The sequence below is a fragment of the Thamnophis sirtalis genome, unplaced genomic scaffold, assembly GCF_051295495.1.
Source record: "Thamnophis sirtalis isolate CommonGarterSnake01/CBP01778 unplaced genomic scaffold, rThaSir2_p1.2 scaffold_2, whole genome shotgun sequence".
NCBI lineage: Eukaryota > Metazoa > Chordata > Lepidosauria > Squamata > Natricidae > Thamnophis > Thamnophis sirtalis.
Window position 1 is genome coordinate 149,466,223 of NW_028261382.1, and position 23,150 is coordinate 149,489,372.

At 38.7% G+C, this 23,150-nt stretch overlaps 1 protein-coding gene across 2 annotated transcripts; it reads right to left on the minus strand.

Annotated features, from left to right (window-relative positions):
• Positions 1-428: 428 nt before the first annotated feature.
• On the minus strand, positions 429-20,799 carry IMPACT (impact RWD domain protein). Of its 2 annotated transcripts, none has more exons than XM_087707163.1 (11): positions 20,652-20,799; positions 18,271-18,399; positions 17,591-17,643; positions 13,927-13,989; positions 13,143-13,228; positions 12,450-12,575; positions 6,422-6,516; positions 3,391-3,464; positions 2,928-3,018; positions 1,423-1,557; positions 429-736 (listed from the first exon to the last, which is right to left on the minus strand). In XM_087707163.1, the coding sequence occupies exons 1-11, from the start codon at positions 20,694-20,696 to the stop codon at positions 668-670; spliced, it is 966 nt and encodes a 321-aa protein (XP_087563289.1). In that variant the 5' UTR covers positions 20,697-20,799; the 3' UTR covers positions 429-667. The 2 variants fall into 2 exon arrangements, with proteins under 2 accessions (XP_087563289.1, XP_013928040.2); XM_014072565.2 differs by having other exon boundaries at positions 12,450-12,578.
• Positions 20,800-23,150: the final 2,351 nt, after the last annotated feature.

The following is a 23,150-nucleotide window of genomic DNA, read 5'->3' on the forward strand; positions in this document are numbered from 1 at the left end:
CCTACGTCTTAGCCTTGCTTAAAGTGATACTGAATTAACGTCAGGAGATAATTATGTACCTTTTTTATATAACCCAGGAGCATCCAGCCGCTCTCTCAACAGCCACCCTTTGTAGGAATGAGATTTCAATAATCTGATGAAATTTGGTGAAAACCTGTACAATCAATTCTAAGATCTACAGTATATCTTCCTTAAAGTTTGTACCACAATCAAGCAATAGGAAAAGACAGATCTGAAATTGCTGCATGAAGTAAAATTGACACTTGGCGTAAAAGGAGGTTATCAAAGCCATTCAAAATTGCTTGGTACAACAAATTCTTACTACCATACATTATTAAAATATTTACCCCAGAAGGACAAAGAGAAGATCGTGAAATTCTGTCTTTCTCATTTTTTTTTTTAAACAAAGACTAAATTCAAAGGGAAGGTTTTATATTGAAAGACTTTAATTTTTCAGCAGCTGAAACAGTGAACAAATTGAAGGTGTTTTCTGGGCCTGGTGCTACTGCTGTAATTACTGGATTTTCTTACGAAGAAAAATGTTTTGTATTACTGCCAAGTGTTTTCACACTTTTGGAACAAAAGGTTTAGAATATTAAGTCATATAGAGTCACTAAGTGGTGACAGTCAAAAGATGAAATATTGCTATGTAATTCTGCAAAATACATCAATGTTCTGCTTTCTTCTTGTCTTTTCTCATTCTTTTGTTCTTTCCAAGAGGCTTAGATGAATTTTGCTAGAGAAATAAATTATTAAAAAATCAGATAAACATACCTAATTAATTTTTAGCATTTTACACAGATCACATTCTTTTCTGAACACTCATAGCATATAGTCAGAGATAATTACCTAAAATTAATATTCTATTACATTTACTTTATCCCTATTTCATGAATGCTTTGGGGAAAGTTTTAGACCAGGGGTTGTCAACCTTTTTATACCTACCACCCACTTTTGTATCTCTGTTAGTAGTAAAATTTTCTAACCGCCCACCGGTTCCACAGTAATAGTGATTTATAAAGTAGGGAAGTAACTTTACTTTATAAAATTTATAAAGCAGAGTTACAGCAAACCCCTACCGCCCACCATGAAAGCTGGAACGCCCACTAGTGGGCGGTAGGGACCAGGTTGACTACCACTGTTTTAGACATATAGATTATTTAAAATTATTTGTGTTGGATAAACATTGGTTATAAAATTAAAAGGTTTATAATTGTTTAAATGAGAAAAACTTACAAGGAAGTTTTCATTTTTTCCCCTTAAATAAAAAAAATCCTTTAATAAATTCACTTACAGGATACTATTGTAGATAGCATTCATTGTCACTGAGGTTAAGCATGCATTTCAGCTCTACCCTTACCCATACCAAAAGGAATATATCAGAAGGAAACTCATGCTACAGATATTTTACTTAAAACTTACAGATATATTAGTGTAATTCTGCTCCACAAGTATATTTCTGGCACAGTTGTTGATGTGTTTGAAACGATCTGGTCCTAGAAGAATGCCGCCATACCAGCGGGACACCACTACCAAAACATTGTGGACATTCAGGATCTATAGTTTTAAAAATTGCATATATATATTAATATTTCAAAGATGATTTACAACCATCTGATCCACTTTGTTGCATACAAGCATTTCTTAATTGCTCAACACATACTACCTGCAAAATATCTTTGTAGAAAAACATACTTTTGCAGTCTCAATTCCATGACTGAAGCAAGCCATCTTCATAGTTGTGGTTGGTGCCATTAAATCAGTTTTACCAGGTATCCATTTTCAGACACCACGCAAATCTGATATTAGTTTTAAACAGGGGTGAAATCCAGCAGGTTCTGACTGGTTCTGGAGAACCAGTAGCGGAAATTTTGAGTAGTTCGGAGAACCAGCAAATGGCAACTCTGGCTGGTCCCAGAGTGAGGTGGGAATGGAGATTTTGCAGTATCCTTCCCCTGCCATGCCCAACAAGCCACGTCCACAGAACTGGTTGTAAAAAAAATTGAATTTAACCATTGGTTTTAAACAAAAGCTTCCGAAAGCAGAGCTTTTTAATAGGAGAAAGAAGGAGGAAGCTGATAAGTTCAATGATCTTTCCTGTAACTTTAAACTCCTGTTTATCCTGTCAAACCATCAGCAACAACTGAAAAGATGACTAGATGCTTCATTTTTATTTTACATACTCTTCCAAGGCAAGGCAAAGCAAACCTAGATCTTACATATTTGCCATGCACTTTAGCATTGCCTTTCCAATCTAAGTTTTTTCAGGTAATGTAACCTACATTTTTGTTTTGGATCGCAATAGCACCTAGACTTATATACTGCTTCATAATGCTTTACAGCCCTCTCTAAACGGTTTGCAGTCAGCATATTGCCCCCAACTATCTGGGTCCTCGTTTTACCGACCTTGGAAGGGTGGAAGGCTGAGCCAACCTTGAGCCGGTGAGAATCGAACTGCGAAATTGCAGGTAGGTGGCAATGAGCAGAAGTAGCCTACAGTACTGCATTTTAACCACTGTGCCACCATGGCTCATATGATGATAGATTTATAGTCCACAAAGAAATTATTGGAAAAGCTGGATATTAGTTCATTCTGAAATTATTCATCCTGTCCAGGAGTGATATGAATCATAGGCAAGAAAAAGTTAGAGAATAGACCGAAAACTTAAAACACCAATTGCCACTTTATGATTGTGGAAATTAGTAATATTTTCATTCAATATACCAAATATTATTGATCTCTTGTCCGCATTTTCACCATTTCATCATTGGTCAAAATATTCTAAATAACAAATAATACTTTCAAATAGGATGTATCCATTAACAAAAGTTTGTCTGATTATAATGCTATGGCTATGAATCTCCTGATCATAATGTTATGGTTACAAAGAATGAAAAATATCTTATTACCAATTGATTCCTTTCACCTGCATAAGATGGAGAAGACGACCCCCGGCTGCTGTTTCACCATCATCTTCACAATCTTGTAAAAATGTCTGCTTGTTTTCACAGTATATCCTTAAAATAAAAACAATACTAGATCACAATGGAAATATGTGTCTGATTCTGTATCATATTACATTTGCTTACATATCAAGCTACTGCTTTTATAAAATTCTCTAAAATCCATGAATATTTATTTATTTAGAAAATTTATATTGCCGCCTATGCACACATGGCGATTCAAGGCAGCTTACAAGGGTATAAAAACACCGTATAAAAGAAATAAAAATAATAAAATAATAAACCCCCCACCCCCATAATCCATGAATAATCACATGCAATTCTACTAGGTCTGAACATATAGATCCAAGAGACAGAACATTAATTAGTAGATATTTATCCTCTTCATTATTTTGCAGTAATTACTATCACACCTTAGCTACTCACCTGTACGCATATATGTTGTGAGTAGCACTGGCTATTTTCTTATTTTTGTACAATTCAGCAAGAATATTTTTCACCTTGGAAGAAAAATAAAGTTGCAGACACTAATTAGGATTTATATGCTTCACTTAAACTCCTTATTGATGCTTAAGTCTTGTATATTTGAATACAATTAAGTGCAACTTTGATTGAAGAATGCGTATTTTAGCCAACAAACTCTCTTTCTCTTAGAATAGACTGTACTTTCTAGCCATTTTGAGAATCAGTCTTCACTGACAATTCGGGCAGAAACATAAACTTAAATTCTAACTTCCTTCCCTTCAATAGAAAAGAGATCACAGAATTGCTCCTTTAGGGAACTCTGCTTCTAGATTTGGTAAATCCTTAGGAACAGATGATATAACAGACAACAGGGTGATGGCAAATGTTGAGAAGTAGCTTTTCGCCTTAACTGAATTGAATAGGAATTTAGGATGCAAGGCATTTATTATTATATTTAAAAAGCATTATGGATAAAATAAAGAAATCAAGCAGGCAAAAATTATAGAACAAAAATTGTGGAAAGAGATGTAAAAACAAAAGATAAATTAATGGTGATAATGTACATAGAAAATAGAACAGCTTTCAGATTCCACATTAAACTGCTTAGTAAATTACAGAATCCAGCGGGTTTGCTTGTAGTAATAAATATGTCTTCTCTAACACATTTGTTTCAATTGTCTGCATTAGTCACAAAAGAGTTCAATAAATAATTAGGTTGTAATTTTTAAGTTGTCTTTTTCCTGTCTCCTTTCAAATATAGTAACAACTGTATTATTCTTATCAGAGAGATTACATTTCCCTATATAATAAAGACTGTGTAAAGAAACTGTTTTAATAAACAATGCATAATTAATAGCACTTTAAGCAAAACAATATTAAAGCTTTTGAGCTTGAGAAAACATGTCTGGCAAGCAAACAGCATTTAATTCAAAAGAGAAAAGTCATTCCTCTAGAGTCATCAAAATACATCTTCAATATTTATTTTTGTTGTGTTTCCATTATTTCAAAGCAAGTTCTCTTATTATGTCAGAGAGAAGAACACTGGTGAAGTATAGCTCATACTTCTTTTATTCAATATATCTCTCTTCCTACACTTGATCTAAGTTAAAAGGCCGAGACAAGTGACCAAGGAGAACAATGTGGCCAAACAAACAGTGTGACAATTACCTAGTGGTTCATTTGTATATAACAATAATGCTCCACAACACACGTAAAAAGGAACAAATTGGAACATCATGAGACACATGCATAAAGAAAAGCACAGTATGAAAAACTTTGAGTGTAGTGGAACTTATCCTAAAACAAATAGGCCCCACAAGTGGGTAATCCATAGTCTTCCAGATATTGGAGGAGTCCAATCAACAAAAACCTTAATCACAGTAGTTATGGATAATGGGCCCTGAGGTCCAACAACTTGAGGAGAACCAGGGAGCACCCATTTCCAATGAATAGGAGCTTCCTACATATATTTTATCTGCCCACCCAGATAATCTGTGTGACTATTGCATAACCATAAGTGAGATGTTATGGGATCCTTTAGTCACAAAGACATGATAGTAGAGGTAGATAAATTAACATTGTCAAAATCTTTGAATGATAACTGCCACATTGCCTATTAATATAGTTGGTTCCACACCCAATTATTTACCTGTCATGACTACTGTATTTTTGTACATTTTGCCAATATAAGGATCTAATACATGACAGGAAATACAATAATTATAACTATTTTTAATTAAAATTACATCCTGCCTTTCTATTTTAAAAGTTTCTGAACATCTAATGATAAAAATGACACTTGCAATTAAATCATTATTAAATTAATTTTTGAATAAAATCATGCCAGGAAAATTATGACTCACCAAATAAAAGTTTATTTTCCATATAACCTAACTTAGATACCAACAGATAATGATGCAGACCAGATATTAGACCAGCATTAGAAATAATGCAATTTTATTATTACAGAACAGACAAAAATTTCTTACTATTAAAGAGTGCTTTCTGCAATACAAATGCAACATAAATTTTAGTTAGAAGATGGTTCTCCCTAAATTTAGTGTGGAGGCTGGAAGGCCCAATGCAAAAGATGGCTTCCAGGCCTGACAGCTACACTCATGTAGCCAAGATGAGTTTTGTAGAAAAGGCAGCTGGAAAGTCATGGAGTTTGTGAGCTGTTTCAAAATAACATTCTCTAATTAGCATGTAGTGTCTAAATGTTTGTTTTTGAGATATCTTTCATAAGATAATAGAAGTTTCTAACTGGTTTCCTTTGCTTGTCCATGAGTTAGTTCAGGAATTTAGTAGCTGTTTCAGTAGTATTAAGCCTCTTAATATCCCAATTATTTTCTCATGTCTCATTTCTTATCCATCATTCTTGTCTATGGTCCATGTCTCAACCTTCTCCAGCTTCATTCTGATCGTTTCAGTCTATGTTAAATCTTTCATTCATTTTCCATTCACGTACTAATGGGCCTGTCTATAAAGAAGCAGATACTATAAGTTGCCAGATAGTAAGCTAAATTTATAATGCACCAAGATGTCCTTTCTTGATACCACATTTCCCATACATTTGCATAGGTTACCAACAAAATACCCAATTGCTATTTTCACTTCCAGTTGTTCATCAGCCAACATAATGCATTGATATAGTACTAATTTTCCCACAGCAGCATGGCCATTTCCAAATCCACATAATCAGAAAATCCTTCTTCATAACAACTTACCCATAAGATCACTCAACCTGAGAAAAACAGCTAACATACTACTGTTTACAGACATTAGAGCCAAAAAAATGAAATCAGAATAACCACTATATGAACTTCTAGATTAAACAATTACTGAATGGGATAGTGAGGTCTGAAAATCTAGAAAGTTATTGAGCAGTTCTTTGATGTTATTTCACTTAATTTATACATATGAATATGCTGAACCCATATGTATAACCTATTGGAAAGCATGATATGATTGGTTGAAAGCAGGTTTTACTAACCTGTTTGAGGCATACAACAGATGCTAAATGTGCCTGAAATGTGCTTCTTCGGTCTGTAATTGGGGTCCCATGATAAATTGGAGGTAACTCTTCATCTGAAAATTAGGGAAAAAACAGATTTTGTGCAAAGATGGCTGTCAGCATTGACTTCATTTAGTAATCAGGAAAGAAACCACTCGACTCCATTTGAATTGAAATCAAGTGTACTTTTACTAATTATAAACGAACAGTTACAAAGCTAAGCTGAGTCTGGTTAATTAGGCGCAAAAGCGAATAATATCATGTATAATTCAATCCCCTCCCCTTGGCACCTCCGTTCATAGTCCAATTATAATGCACCCAACTGTCAGTTGGGAGATAACTTCAAAAGTCATCATCAGGATGGAATGCTGGACAGTTGGCCTTGGCGGGAAACTCCCTTCTTCCACATGCGCAGTAAGGTGGTCAGATCAGCATCTAGAAACTTCCTCCAGCACATAACGATTCCCCTCCCAGATACCATCCCCTCCCCGTTTCAATGACAGCCGAAGCAGCAGCAAAGCAGAGGCTGACATCTGGCCCTCCTCCAGAAAAGGGCGGTCAGACCTGCAGAAACGAAAAGAACACAAACAAACAGACAAACAACAAGGCACGAAAGAGGGAAAGGGGAAGGGAAGAGAGAGAAGAGAAAAAAAAATTAGGAGGACATCCAAAATCAGGGCTTGTCAGGATAAGCAGAGTAGAACTTGCGGAGCAGACGAGGCGCTCGAACATGGGACCCGTCAACCCATTCAGTGTGAGAAGGGGGGAAATGCTTCCAAGCCACCAGGTATTGGACACAGTTCCGGTGCTTACGAGAGTCCAAAATCTCACGGACTTCGAAATGTTGCTCACCCTCAATCAAAAGCGGAGCGGGTGGAGGAGGGAGAGGTGGCCTCAACGACCAAGTGCAGACAGGCTTCAGGAGGTTAACATGAAAAACAGGGTAAACCCGGTTGAGGTGTTTCGGCAGCTGGAGCCGGACAGAAACAGGATTGATGATCTTGACGATGGGAAACGGGCCAACATATTTAGGTCCCAATTTCTTCGACTTTTGGGGTGTTTGAAGAAATCTAGTGGACAAATAAACCTGATCACCAACTTTGTAGTCATACGGCTTAGTCCGCTTCTTATCAGCCTGTTTCTTATGAGCGCGGTGCGCAGCATCCAGAGTCTGGAGAGCCAAAGGCCAAATGCGCCGAAGGCGGTCACTCCACTCAGACAGCGACGACACTTGGGGTTGCTCACGAGGAACTTCAGGGATGGGCACAAAATCTTGTCCAAACACCACACGGAAAGGGTTGAACCCAGTGCTGCTATGCACGGAATTATTGTAAGCCACCTCAGCATGAGGCAACAACTCCATCCAATCATCTTGCTGGTAGTTGATGAAACAACGTAAACATTGCTCCAGTACAGAATTAGTCCTCTCACAAGCCCCATTAGTCTGAGGGTGGTGGGCAGAGCTTAATCCTTGGGCGGAGCCAATCCGCTTCAAAAACTCCTTCCAGAAGAGGGAGGTGAACTGGACACCCCTGTTTGAAATGATGCTGTCGGGCACCCCATGTAAGCAGTAAATATGGGAGATGAACATCTTAGCAAGAGATTTAGCAGAGGGGATCTTGGAGCAAGGGATGAAATGGACCTGCTTGGAGAACAAGTCGGTAACAACCCAGATAACAGTGTGCCCCTGACTCTCAGGAAGTTCGACAATAAAATCCATGGAGATCTCCTTCCACAGTGCCACTGGGCGAGCCACCGCCTGGAGTAACCCCTGGGGCTTACCCGGAGGGCGTTTAGCAACAGCACAAATGGGACAGCTGGCAACATATCTCTCAATGTCCTTTTTCAAAGAAGGCCACCAAAATTGTTGCTTGACGAGGTGGAGCATCTTGACGAATCCAAAGTGCCCTGCCATTCGGGAGTCATGAGCCCGTTGAAGAACAATGGGTCTAAGGGACGCAGGAACATATAATTTCGTCCCAATCCAAGACAATTCATCTCTCATAGTGCATTCATTCACATGCTGTCGGAACCAAACATCATCATTGAGGGCCTTTTTCAGGTTAGAAAGAAAGTCCTGAGTGACCTCCACCTTAGAAGCTGCTTGACTTCAAGTAACAACAGGAGCAGCGAGGCTTGTCGCGGGAGTAACAGGCTGGATCACACTGAGCTCAGAACAGTTGTATTGAGGAAGCCTGGATAAAGCATCAGCCATAAAATTTCGCCCCCCTGGAATGTATTTCAAGGTAAAATTAAATCTATTGAAATGCTGAGCCCAGCGCATCTGTTTAGGGGAAAGTTTTCTGGGCGTCCTCAAAGCTTCTAAATTTTTATGGTCAGTCCATACCTCAAAAGGGTGTTTGGCGCCCTCAAGAAAATGGTGCCATGTGGATAAAGCCCAGCGAACAGCAAAAGCTTCCTTTTCCCAAATGGCCCAATGTCTCTCCATGTCGGTTAGTTTGCGAGAGGTGTAAGCGCAGGGTTGTAATTTACCTTGACTATTAGTTTGAAGTAATACAGCACCTACAGCCACGTCACTGGCATCAGCTTGGACCACAAAAGCCGTGTCCATGTCCGGGTGTTTGAGGACCGGCTCCTCCGCAAAAAGCCGCTTTAACTTTTCGAAGGCAGTTTGGCATTCCATGGTCCAATCCAGCGGCTTGCTAGGCTTGGGTTTCGCCCCACCTTTAGATTTAAGGAGGTTAGTTATCGGAAGAGCTATCCTAGCAAAAGAGGGAATAAATTGGCGATAGAAATTAGCAAAACCCCAAAACTTCTGCAACTGCTTGCATGTGCACGGGGCTTCCCACTCGGTGACCGCTTTGACCTTAGCGGGGTCCATTTCAACACCTTTGTGGGAGATGCGATAGCCTAGGTAGTCAACCTTTTCCTGATGGAATTCACACTTGGATAATTTGGCGTAGAGCTCAGCTGCCCGAAGTTTCTTCAGCACTGTACGAACCAGCTTCACGTGTTCTTCACGTGCTTCCGTGTAAATAAGGATATCATCTAAATATACGATAACGCCCTTGTAAAGATGGTCATGCAAAATCTCATTAATCAGTTGCATGAAGACCGCTGGTGCCCCCTGTAGCCCAAACGGCATCATTCGAAATTGGAAACAGCCAAGGGGACAGTTGAAAGCAGTTTTCCATTCATCTCCCTCTTTAATTCTGACTCTATAATAGGCCTCTCACAAGTCCAATTTAGTGAAAATACGGCCCTTCCCTAGTTGAGCGAGCATGTCTTTCATCAGTGGCAATGGGTAGAGGTTCTGAGAAGATATGGCGTTCAGGTTTTTGAAGTTCACACATAATCTCAGGGAGCCATCTTTCTTTTCTCTGAACAGTACAGGAGCCGCTACCTTGGGTCTCACTGGCTCAATGAAACCCCTTTCCAAGTTCTTATCAATAAATTTCTGTATTTCCTCCATTTCCCTAGGGGACATTGAATATATTTGGGGCTTTGGAAGTTTCACCCCAGGTAAAATATCAATGGTGCAATCCGTGGATCTGTGTGTGTGTGGGGGGGGGGGTAATTTATCAGAAGATTTCTCACTAAAAACCCCTCTGAGATCCCAATACTCCGTTGGAATTCGTTCCTCCCCTGCAATTCTCTCCTGCCCCCTGGCTGCCAACGTGGGTGCAGTTGTGTCAGAGTCTGGAGTCTCAACCTTTGTCCCAGGGGGTACGTTTGTGCAAATTTGTAACCAACCCTCTCTCCAGTTAATGTGGGGGTTCCATCTACGAAGCCAGGGGAGTCCCAAAATAAGGGGTCGGTCCATCCCAGGTGCCACAATAAAAGTTATTAATTCTTGGTGGGTCCCCATCCTCATCTCTATGGGTTCTGTAGAAAAATGAGCAGGGCCGCCTCCCGCAATAGAACCATCAATTTGGCAAAAAACAATAGGGGTTTTCAAAGTTCTTAACTTCAAGCCTAGTTTCTCCACCATCTCAGGGTTTATCATGCAGCGGGAACAGCCTGAGTCTAGCAGAGCTAAAAGTTTTTCAGTTGCGCCAGAAGATGGCACTCTCAGCTCAATTGGGATAAGCATGGGGCCAGTTCTGGAACTTGCCCAGCGATGAGACTCCTCCCCATCCGATTCGTCAGACGAGCTGGGGCTCACGCCTCCCTCCTCCTCCGGCTGGAAGTGTTGGGAAACATTCTCAGCAGCGAAAGTGGCTTCCTTTCTCTTGCTTGGAGTTCTTACTGATTTTCCCTCCCTCTGAGGGGAGGGGGGGCGTTCAGTCCATGCCTCTTCGAGGAGTCTCATGGCGTGGGCAATCTTGTAATCTTCTTCTCCCGTGCCACTCCAATCAGCTGCTGGTTTTTTCTTTGGGCTCCTTCTCGTAACTCCAGCATCCAATTCCTCAGGCTCCTCTTTCTGTCCCACACCCCAAGTCTATCTGGGACGGACGGCAGGTTCGTCCACTCTCAGTTCGGCCAACCTTTCTGTTAAAGACGGTCCCACCGCTGCCCCCACTTCTTCCTTCTGGTCACTTACATGCAAAGACATTTCTTCTTGTGAGGGCACCCCCCTCGGTAGTTGTTAGCTCCGGGATGGGTGCGAAGGAAGACTCAGCTTAATGTCAGCATTGACTTCATTTAGTAATCAGGAAAGAAACCACTTGACTCCATTTGAACTGAAATCAAGTGTACTTTTACTAATTATAAACGAACAGTTGCAAAGCTAAGCTGAGTCTGGTTAATTAGGCGCAAAAGCGAATAATATGTATAATTCAATCCCCTCCCCTTGGCACCTCCGTTCATAGTCCAATTATAATGCACCCAACTGTCAGGTGGGAGATAACTTCAAAAGTCATCACCAGGATGGAATGCTGGACAGTTGGCCTTGGTGGGAAACTCCCTTCTTCCACATGCGCAGTAAGGTGGTCAGATCAGCATCTAGAAACTTCTTCCAGCACATAACGATTCCCCTCCCAGATACCATGCCCCCCCCCCCGTTTCAATGACAGCCAAAGCAGCAGCAAAGCAGAGGCTGACAATGGCTTACTGAACTTTTTACCTATTTGAAATAGAATTTTGAATGATTCTGACTAGCCTGATATTTGTCCTCTTCACAAATATTATCTCTGGGCTCTTTAAATCTTAACAACAAACAATGATTTATAGTCATGTTCATTATCTTTAAATTTTTCCTTTTCTATGCTTATTGCTTTCAAGACCTTAATCCTGTTTTTCAGCCAAATGCAAGCATAGCTTGGCTCAAACTAGGAAACAAGATAGAAGAATGCAAAGAAACAGACTGTAGAAGTAAAAATTCACACTTAGCTCATATAATCTAATCATCAGTATCTGGCTGCTCTATTTACAAAGAACCAAGATAACTAGGTTAAGGAACTAAGATGTCTTTATCTTAGAATTCTGTTATTTGTTCCTTTCTTGTTTCAACTGGGACCTAGATTTTAGAAACTGACATATTTGCTAAGAACCCTGTGCATTATGAAGTATTTCCTAGAAATCAAATCCAAAGGACTGCACAGTCTTAACAAATATCTGAGATATGGAAATATAAGCAACAATATATGAATATGTACAGTATATGAATATGCATATGCACGTGTATGTTGGAATCCCATGTAGTCAAGGCTGTAGATCCCAAAGCAGTGTTTATTTCAACACTTTCCCCAATTCAGACATTCATATCTGACCTATGGGCATAGGAAGAGGGCCAAAGGAAACTGCATGGCCATGTCACACCTTTGTACGATGGTAAAGCATATGTTTGACAGGTAGGAGGTCCATGTCCATCCCATTATCGAAGAAGAAAAAAGCACTCTCATTACCTAATGATCAAGGCAATCTGTGTTAATATTACAAAGCTAGATGAACCAGCAATTTGTCGTAATACAGACCAACTTCTCTGTTGTTATGATGTCATTCTCTTTATAGGGGCTTCATGTTATCATATTTATTAAGCTGCTTTTCCTCTTTATTGTTATATAAGCTTAAATGAAATATAATGGGACAGCAATAGCAATGTTACCTTTTTTTTCAGAAAGATCAAAATTCAATGTTATAGCTGTACAATCTGGAAGAAGTTTATATTCCAGTGCAAATTCTTCTTCATAGCCCACATCTGTTTCTTCTGTAATTTTTCTATTATCTGGGCCTACTAGTAAAAAAAATCAATGCCAGTTAATACTTACAGTATTTCAGTGGCAAGAGCTCTAAATAAATCAATATTAAAATTCCATTTCCATGCTATTTTGCCCAATAGATCTTTATGTAATTTTTATATTTAAAGATTTACAGGTCCTTGTAGTATTTTCCTGACCCTTACATGTTTTCTATCAAATCTGAAATATGTAACACTTCATCTATATGTCTATCTGTCTATCTGTCTCTCGATCAATCTATCTATCCATTTCATAAAGCTTGCATATTTCACCTGTTCGCTCTCTGAAATATAACACTGCAACACCGACAAAATGCATCTAAACATGACCCTATGTCAATACTAAAATGACACTATGCAAACCATATATAGAAACTAAAATACAGGTAAGTGGACAGGCAAGATGGCAAACATCTCAAAATGAAAAAGTTTGATCTATTTGCTATGCTGCCATAATGCCCCTCATATTGCTACATTTCATTTTGTCCACAAATCTCTTCTAGTTATTTTCATTTACAAGCCAATTTCCTTCTATATAAAGAGCAACACATCGCATATTACCCGATTCAGATGACTGGGATTTTTCTATCAAAACCTCACGTATCTTCTCCACCCACAAATAAAGAATGCTTTCACCAAGGTTCTGTCTGAAACAAGCCAATTACAGATGATATATCAAGAAGCTCTTAATTTAAAAATAAGAACTGCATACAAAAAAAATCCTATATTTTAATATCACAAAATAAGGCCCCCAAAGCATCTGGTAAATTGACCTCATGTAAAATTTTGTTTTGTCTAAACTTTCTCCCAGATAATCACTTTTATATACAGTAATGATCCAAATGGGGAACACCAACCAGCACCTCCAGTATGTCATTCAACCACAGGGGCTTTCCAAAATGAGTCTATTCAGATCTCTCAGCATGGGTTTAACTAGAAGCTTTAGAAGGCACAGTTGTGCTGCACCAAACACAAGAGTTTCTACAATGTCTCTTTATTACATGCAATTATCACCATATAAACATTAAACATAAAGCAATTTGGGGTAGGCAGTACTTTGTTGCAAAAGTGTATGAAATTTAACTGACATCTGTTTTGATCATGTAGATATCTGGACCCCAAACATTATCCTTAAAGTAATTCTGATTATGAAAGAAAAGAGGCCCATTCTCCCTGTATAAAATTTAGGTAGCTTACTTTTTGGGGGGAACATATCTGTTTTACTATACTTTTTGCATTGTACTGCCACCTGCTGGAATTATGAGTATTTAATTTTTTTAAAATACATATACTGTACATTTTTAAAACTGTACATTAAAACAGGATAGAAATATATACTACTTACACATAGATTTCTTCTAGATGATTTGCCAGTTCTGCATATTCCTTTTGTAAAATCCAAGGAGCACTGGAACATAATGAACATACCAATTTCTATTGACAGCATTTTCTAAACCATATCCTATTTGTGTACCATAAAAATTGCAAGTTATTAATAAGTATAATTAAAATATAATTATTAAACATGTATGCTTAAAATTTTAATTTATATTGTATGGAATATAATTATTACATAAAAACATATGCTCCCCAATTCATTCTAGGTTCTACAATGAATTGGAGAGCATGTATGTTTAAGTAGAGGGATGCGATAGCTCAGTGGCTAAGACGCTGAGCTTGTCGAACAGAAAGGTCGGCAGTTTGGAGGTTCAAATAGTTAGCGCCATGTAACGGAGTGAGCTCCTGCTACTTCTCCCAGCTTCTGACAACCTAGCAGTTCGAAAGCATATAAAAATGCAAGTAGGAACCAGCTTTGATGGGAAGGTAACAGTGTTCCATGCGCCTTCAGCATTTAGTCATGCCGGCCACATGACCACGGAGACATCTTCGGACAGAGCTGGCTTTTCAGCTTTGAAATGGAGATGAGTACCACCCCCTAGAGTCGGGAACGACTAGAACGCATGTGTGAGGGAACCTTTAGCTTTATGTTTAAGTAATAATTACCGTATTTTCAGAGTATAACATGCACCTTTTTCCCTCAAAAGAGAGGCTGAAAATCTGGGTGCGTCTTATACACTGAATACAGCATTTTTTGCTCCTGAAACCCCACCCCCTTCACCCAAATGGCTGTGCATAACCTTTAGGAGGCTTTCAGAGTGCTCCTAGGGGCTGGGGAGGGCAGAAATGAGCAAACAATGCGCCGTTTTTTGCTCAATTCTGCCCCCCACTCCCCACAGGAGCATTCTACAAGCCTCCTAAAGACTATGCATGCCCCTTTTTCAAAAAAAAACCAGGGCCATTTTCGCAAAAACGGGCCACTTTTGAGAGGTCTGCAGTGCAAAAACTTTTTTTTTTAATTTCCCTCTTCAAAATCTTGGTGCGTCTTATACTCCAGTGCATCTTATACTCTGAAGAATACAGTAGGTTTCTTAGTTTGGTGTTAACAGAGTAAAATACAGAATAAGAACACTCCCACATCTAGCCTTACCTTAGCATGAATCAGTGGTTCTCAACTTCAGCAACTTTAAGAAATTGCTGAAGTTCAGAAACTCTAGCATAAACTGTCAGTGCCCCATCATCAACTGTTTGCAGTCAGGTAATACCCTTCTATTAAAGGCTCTTGGTAGAAGGATATTACCTATACCTATGGCGGTAAGAAGGACACCAACCTGACCATGGAAAGTATGCTATTTCAGGGAAAGGAAGTTATGACCAGAAAGTCTGCTTTGGAGTTTCCACCACCTTCATGTCTCAAGGAAGAAGGAACCTACAAGATCCCCTCTGGTCTAAATGTGTTGGGCAGAAAGAATTTATCCAGATCAGATAGTTTACTAATAAAAGTCATGAGCAGCCAAGCCATAAAGGGTAACAAGAACTGCATCCAAATGCTTACTGGCTATCAATACACTCCCAACAAAATTGATACAATTCTACTAAACCTATTATTTCTAATCACCATGCAGGTAATTACATTCAGAGCCACATTCCTTCTAACTTGCGTTCAGGCAACCCCATGAAGGATGAATTGCATTAATCTAACCAAGAGATTTAGGGGCATAATTGTCACCATTATCGGCAGATCATGGAAAAGCCAAATTAGCCCACCATCTTAAACTGAGCAAAGCCTCTCCTTGACACATCTTCCACTGCATGCCCAGTCGGAGAGATAAACATTATATTACCTACTCATTATTCAACACCCTGAATTACTGGATGACCTCTCCCTGCGATTTCACACATATTTAAAAATAGAAAAAATGTAAATCCCCGAGTACCCCATCCTGGACTATACAAGGATTTGACAATTGATTAGGATTGCCCACTCAGAAAACAAAAGAGCCATGCACTAAAATGTCTCCAATCCCCAACACTCATAACCAATCCCCCAAAATATCACGGTTGATATTTAATGTCACCGAAAGGTTAAGGAGAGGATTCACATCCTCCATCTAAATCTTGCCAGCAATCATTCCTAGAGTGATCAATACCATTTCCAGACTGAAATTAATCCAGATAATCTAGTTCATAAGGGATGTCACATAACTCTGTTTCTCTTCTCAAGAACTCTGGTAATTAATCTGATAATCAAGAAAGAACTCTAATAATGAGACACTGGAGATATGGATGCACATCTCCTCAGCTAGCATCTGCACTTTGGAATGTTCCCTCTCTAAGAGGTGTGATATGTCCATTGTATTTTTTGAACAATGGTTGAAGATCTTTCTGTTTATTCAGGTATTTTCTATGTCAGTTCTACATAAGTGCATCCTTTTTCTCCCAACTCTTTAAAGAACATGAATTTATTTATTCATTCATTGTGTTCCTTTATATACCACATATTCACAACCTACAGACTGGCCAGCAGAGTTTAACAACAGAACCAACAAATAATACAGTCCAAAATAAAAGTAACACAACATAAAACATAAACGTAAGATTATTAAAAATTGAAAACAAAAAACAAAATAGCTATTATTATTTTTTAAATGCCTCAAACAGAAATTAAAGCTACATATAAGTTACCGTATTTCTCAGAAGAGAAGACGCACCGGAATATAAGACACACCAAGATTTTGAAGAGATATTTTTTTTTAAAAAGGGTTTTGCGTGACCCGTCAAAACCACGGTCCACTAAAGCGCGTACCTGACGTCATCAGCAGCGCGACAAATACGACCGCGGAGAAAAAAGGGCGCTTTAAAAAGCGCTTTTAAAGCAAGCCGATTCACATAAAGGTAAGGGTTAGGTTTAGAGTTAGGTTAAGGGTTAGGGTTAGGTTTAGGCGTTAGGGTTAAGGGTTAGCGTTAGGTTTAGCGTTAGGTTTAGGGTTAGGTTAAGGGTTAGGCTTAGGGTTAGGTTTAGGGTTAGGTTTGGGGGGCTTAGGTTTAGATTTACGCGTTAATTTTAAGTTTACCGCTCACAGCGTGCTGTTTTCGTCGTGCTGTGATGACGTCACGTACGCGCTTTCGTCGAGCGCGCTTTAGTCTACCGCGGTTTTGTGGTGGAACCACGACTTGCACTCTGCAACCTCCCAAACCCTCTGCACGCCTCATTTTTTGTGAAAAATGGGGCATGCAGAGTTTGAGAGGCCTGCAAAGTGCTCCTGGGGGTTGGGGGGCAAAAATGAGCAAAAAGAGGCTCATTTTTCACTTGTTTTTGCCCTCCCCAGCCTCCAGGAGCACTTTGCAGGCCTCCCAAACCCTCTGCACATCCATTTTTGTGAAGGGGGCAGGGTTTCAGGAGGCCAAAAATACTGTATTCAATGTATAAGATGCCCCCAGATTTTCACCCTCTTTTTTGGGGGGAAACGTTGCGTCTTATACTCCAAAAAATGAGGTACATAGCATTAGCTATTGGATGTCTGGCAATAAAACAGCCGTTGCTGCTATGTAGGAAAGCTAAAAAACAAAAATATTTCAGTTTCTGTTATAACATAACAATATGTGGGGAGGATTATAGTTATATAGTCTATTATTAAAATAATATATCATTCTGGAAAGCATGTACTTACTTAAGTTGATAAATAGGTGGTGCTGAAGTTGGATATTCAGGAGGCAGAATCACCTACAAGATTTTTAACAGTCAACCAGCAATAGTATCTTCTTTTAAAAGTAGCTGGGAAAAAGTTCAATTCTGAAATATTGTAATATTATAAAAGTACACAGAAAGATGTAGTCTTAGACTACACTGTTCTATACAATAAAGAAAGTACATTTTTTTTGTCAAAAACAGATCTCATCAACTTTTTTTAATATCAACAAGATGGTGCTCCAGTAGCATAAATAGCAGTTAGACTTATATACCGCTTCATAGGGCTTTCACCCCTCTCTAAGCGGTTTACAGAGTCAGCATATTGCCCCCAACAACAATCTGGGTCCTCATTTTACCCACCTCGGAAGGATGGAAGGCTGAGTCAACCCTGAGCCGGTGAGATTTGAACAGCCGAACTGCAGAACTGCAGTCAGCTGAAGTAGCCTGCAGTGCTGCATTTAACCACTGCGCCACCTTGGCTAAAGGACATTTAATTCTCCCCCTTCCCAATTCTCTGCAAAACTACTAGAAATTTTTAAAAGAAACAACTGTACCCAACATTAAAGCTGTTTTAGAGAAAGAAAAAGAAAAACCTACAAAGAAAAACCCTATACTCTCATGAGGTCTACTTTCAAACTATAGTCCCAACTATAAACTTACCTGCAAATTGAGAGTCCACTTTGGCTGTGCTGAGCAATCATTAATCTTAATGCAAAAGATTTTCTCATCTTCATCAACAGTGCACCATTCATCGCCATATATAGCTGACAGAGCTTCAATTTCTTCGGTCTATGAAATGTTGTTATATATAATTAGTTTAAGTTATTTTACTTTGAACACTTTTTTTCCCTTCTGTTCAGTCGTGTCCAATTCTTTAAGGCAAATCCCTGCAGTTTTCTTGGCAAGTTTTTTTTAAAAAATGGTTTGCAATTATAGCTGAAAGAGAATGGAAATAAATATCTCTCAAGAAACTCTGAGGTGTTTGCCGTTGAAGAGTAAAAAGACAAAGCTCAGACATATAATTAGCTTTTATTAGAGATATAACTAAATCTCCCAACATAAAGATCAGTTACAACAGGATCTAACAATCCAGCCAGAATTGAAATATTTGATGTTATTATCAGTTTCAAATACTGGGTAAGAAGAATCTGCACATTTTAACTAAGTTATTTTTTTAAACTTCCTGTTGTGTATGATTTTTGTACATCCTAGCACAAAGACATCTATTTCTGTTTTTTGAAGTCCAAGAACATTTTTATTATATTAAGCCGTGGTGGCACAGTGATTAGAATGCAGTACTGCAGGCTACTTCTACTGACTTCCGGCTGCCAGCAGTTTGGCAGTTCAAGTCTCACCAGCTCAAGATTAACTCAGCCTTCCATCCTTCTGAGATCAATAAAATGAGGGCCCAGATGGTTGGGGACAATATGCTGACTCTGTAAACCACTTAGAGACAGCTGTAAAGCACTGTGAAGCAGAATATAAGTCTAAGTGCTATTGCTATATTATGTATTCAAAGAGTTGAGAAAACCCATGGGGGGGGGGGTGTCTGTGTGTGTGTCTAAAAGAAAATCAGCTGCCTTGACCTAACATGTCAGTAGGAAAGATATAGTTGAGGAAATCAAACTAATAGGAACAACTTGAGAAACAAATTATTAAAACTTTGTAATTTAAAGGGAAATGAAAGTTGCATGAAGTAAACATGTTCCTTGAACTTCAAAAAGAGAGACCTTGAACAACAATACACACAATTCTGCAAGGTTCTGGGTTTTAGTAGACCCACTCTCCCATTTTTCTTGATATTTCAAGCTTGCCAAAGAATGAAGGGTGGGTATAATGGACTATAATGAACACAGATTTTGAGCATTCTTTCAAAACATTTCAGTTTCTCAAACCTATAGGCTTGTTGGAATCCATTGAATCCAAAGCTTGCTGTATACCTGTTTGGAGGTTTTGACACTTTGTCTGCTTGGACTTGTGAAATTTACAAGCTTTGACAGTTGCAACCTTCTCTTTTGTCATTAATAGTAAAGCAGGACAAGTAGTAAACCATTTCTCAAAACTTGAGTTCTCCCTGCATTTCTTAACTGATTGGTAAATGATTTCCTTCTGGGAAGTGATCTTCACAAAAGGAAAGAGTAGCCAAGTCAGAGAGTTTAACCTATCGCTCTACACTATTGAAATCTGAATGTCAACATTCAGCCACAAGTCAAAACAGAGGAAATAGATGCACAATCTAAATATTAGAATTAGAATAACAGAGTTGGAAGGGATCTTGGAGGTCTTCTAGTCCAACCCCCTGCTCAGGCAGGAAACCCTATACCATTTCAGACAAATGATTTCCAATCTTCTCTTAAAAACTTCCAGTGTTGGAGCATCCACAACTTCTGGAGGCAAGTTGTTTCACTGATTAATTGTTCCAACTGTCAGGAAATTTCTCCTTAATTCTAAGTTTCTTCTCTCCTTGATTAGTTTCCACCCATTGCTTCTTGTCCTGCCCCCAGGTGCTTTGGAGAGTAGATTGACTCGGTCTTATTTGTGGCAGCCCCTGAGATGTTGAAACACTGCTATCATTGTCATCCCAGTTCTTCTTTTCATTAGACTTTTTGATCCGGTCAATTATTCATATCTCTTATTTCTTAGTTTAAACTGACAGATTCCATCCATTCAACGGATTGCCTATGTTTAATAAAGGATAGGTGTTTTGAAAACGACTAAGTGATATAGCTAAATAGAACTTCCATGTTCAAAGGCAGTGTACCTCAGAGCACGGGCAGCAAGCGCCTATTGCTTCAACTCCCCACTTACGAACTTCCTTGAATTATTATATCTGATCCATTCGTGGCTACCTGGTCGTCAGATGTTTCTAAGGTGGGAAAGAATCCCAAATCTGACCATTCCCTTCGAGCGCCTCTCCCCCCCACCCCCACCCCCACCCCCACCCCCTTTCGTCATCTTCGCAGAACCAAATTCCTCGCCTCTTGATTAAAACCGAACCATCACCACCACTTTCCTATCACATGGAGTCGAGTACTGCTTACTTGTTTTTGCGTTGTTTCCGGGTCGCTCGCCGCTGCCGCCGCCATTCCTACGGAACGCCACAGATCCTTTGAAAGGAAGGCCAGACGAGTTGTTTCTGTACTCCACGCACGCGCAGGGGTGCGAATGAAGCTCTTCGCCTCCTCCCGCGTTTCAATTGGGGAAACCCCCAGAGAGTAGAGCGGAGATGAGAGCGCTTCGGAAGCTTTCGATACGCTTTGTGGGTGGTCGGATTGGGGCGGATGATTGTGAGAAATAGGCTGCGTTCGTAAACCGAGGTCGGCTAGTTGGTGGCAGCGTTGCCGGTGCTGGGTTTTTAAATCCAGATCTAGGTTTTCGATGCTTATCTGTGTTTCCAGGTTTTTATTTAAAAATCTATTTTTCTATACATTATATTGTATGTATCAAATAAATAAGAATAATATAGTTTATAACTGATGTACTGGGGAGGGGGGTTATGGAGAATTTGGGTTTATTTGAACAACAAATCTTGCCTTTTTTAGAAAAACCCCTGGCATCCATGGTGGGGTCAATGCTTCAATTAATAGGGATGATGTGCGATGTGATTTAAATGTAGCTTTCTGAACAAGAATATGGACTTGAGTTTGCAATTGGCTTCGGTAAGAAGGAAATATAACGGGAACCTAAAAAATTAAAAAAAATATCAAAAGGAGAGGTGATACTTTTCTAGACTCAGTTATGGAAACCTTTTTACAAAAAATATCAATTGCAAAGAACTCTGAAGTTAGATAGTATAAAACGAATAGACCAAACCGCATGAAAATAATTTAATAAACTGATATAACTTGATTCTAAACTTATGCTTTTTTTAAACTTAAGTATTAAAGTTACTTATTCTCAGCGCAAATATCCACCCTATGCAGTTTACAGGCAGTGAAAATAGACCTAAATGCAATGCTTGTTACAATAAAAAATAAATCATTAGATTCTTCCTATATCGCTATTTGTATTAATGGTTAAAGGAGAGTCCCTTCCCCCATGGATTGGTTCGGAATACTCTCTAGTTGGTGATTATGAAGGTTGGGAAACTAAGCAGTTCACAATAAGGGCTACTCTGAATATACTGGTTTCTTTAATGTTTTGTTTTTTATTTCACATTCAAGGGGTATTATTTTTACTTTCATTTAAAAAAAGTATACCATCTTATATTTTTAAAAACTATTTATTTCACTGCAGTGTGGGGCAATTTTAAAAAATGTGTCAAGTAAAAAAAATATTTTAAGCTATGCAATAAAACTAGAAGTAGCAAACCACGTGTCTTTCTGCCTGCATGCACATGCCTGCACAAATAAATAACACAGAGGTGTCACATCTATGCAAATGAAAACAACTTTGCCTGATGATATAAAGCCTAAGTGGTATTCTTGGCAATAATAAATGGTATAGACACTTTATCTATTGTTAATATGCAACTAGTCATATAATCAGATCTGATTGTGAGAATATAGAATCATTGACTGTAATTGTGTAGAAATGGTGGTCTTTTTCATATGTTGTTGATAAATATCTGCCTTCAGTGTTTAAATTATATACAGTAGTTCATTCACACACCTGATAATGTAGTATCTGAATAAATGGCCATGGATCATAAATCTACCTAAATATACAATGCATGTGAAATGCAGCTTCCAATATTTATTTATGCACAGGGAAATATGTTTGTATTTTACTTTTCTTAGGTTGATGATGGAATTAGTTATTTAGATATCTGAAATAATATTCAAGTATTTACCTGACTTTTGACATGAATCAATTATTTCCCAATGGAAAGAGCTTGCTAAAATTTCAGAGACTTTTGAGAAGTACAGCATCCTACATAATAGATATGTGTTTATCTTCCTGACACTCTCTTTTATATATTCACAATCACACATAATTTTTCCACTGATGAAATTGCTCTTCTAACACTTTTAAAGAGCATTATTTATTAATTTATCAAATTTAGGACCACTCATCTTACTCTCAAAGAAACATTTCCTTTCCTTATTTTTCATCATATTTAAAATACATTTTTGATCTATGTTGAAATAGAACTCTTTCTTCAAAATCCACTGAACAAGATTTATTTTGGATTAATGTAATGGAAAAATGTACAGGTAGTTCTTGTGTATTGACTGATCCATTCAGCAACTATTTGAAATGGCAGTTCTTTCCCCTGCCTTCACAGCAGCATCACAGCTCCCCTATCTATCTTACACAATGGCTCAGAACCCCTGTCCACAATACTACAGACCATTTCCCTCACCTGGATACACGTCATGACAATCAACTGCCTGTCAACCTGCATGAAAGCTTTCTGGGATTTGCAATATTCAACCAGCTTCCCCATTGATTGCTTCTCAGAAGCCAGCAGGAAATTGCCATGAGAGCCTCACTTAACAATCCACGATTCCAGCTTAAAGACGGCAATGAAGACTGCTGGGATTGCTGATGCTAAGTGATTTAGTCACATGATGTCACATTTTACAACTACATTGCTT

Coding starts and splice junctions, on each gene's coding strand:
- IMPACT (XM_014072565.2), bottom strand. CDS start 20,696: ATGGCGGCGGCAGCGGCGAGCGACCCGGAAACAACGCAAAAACAA. Junction 12,579..13,142: donor ATCCCAGTCATCTGAATCGG/GTAATATGCGAT, acceptor TTTTTTTACTAG/TAGGCCCAGATAATAGAAAA. Junction 737..1,422: donor AGAATTACACTAATATATCT/GTAAGTTTTAAG, acceptor TTATTTCTCTAG/CAAAATTCATCTAAGCCTCT.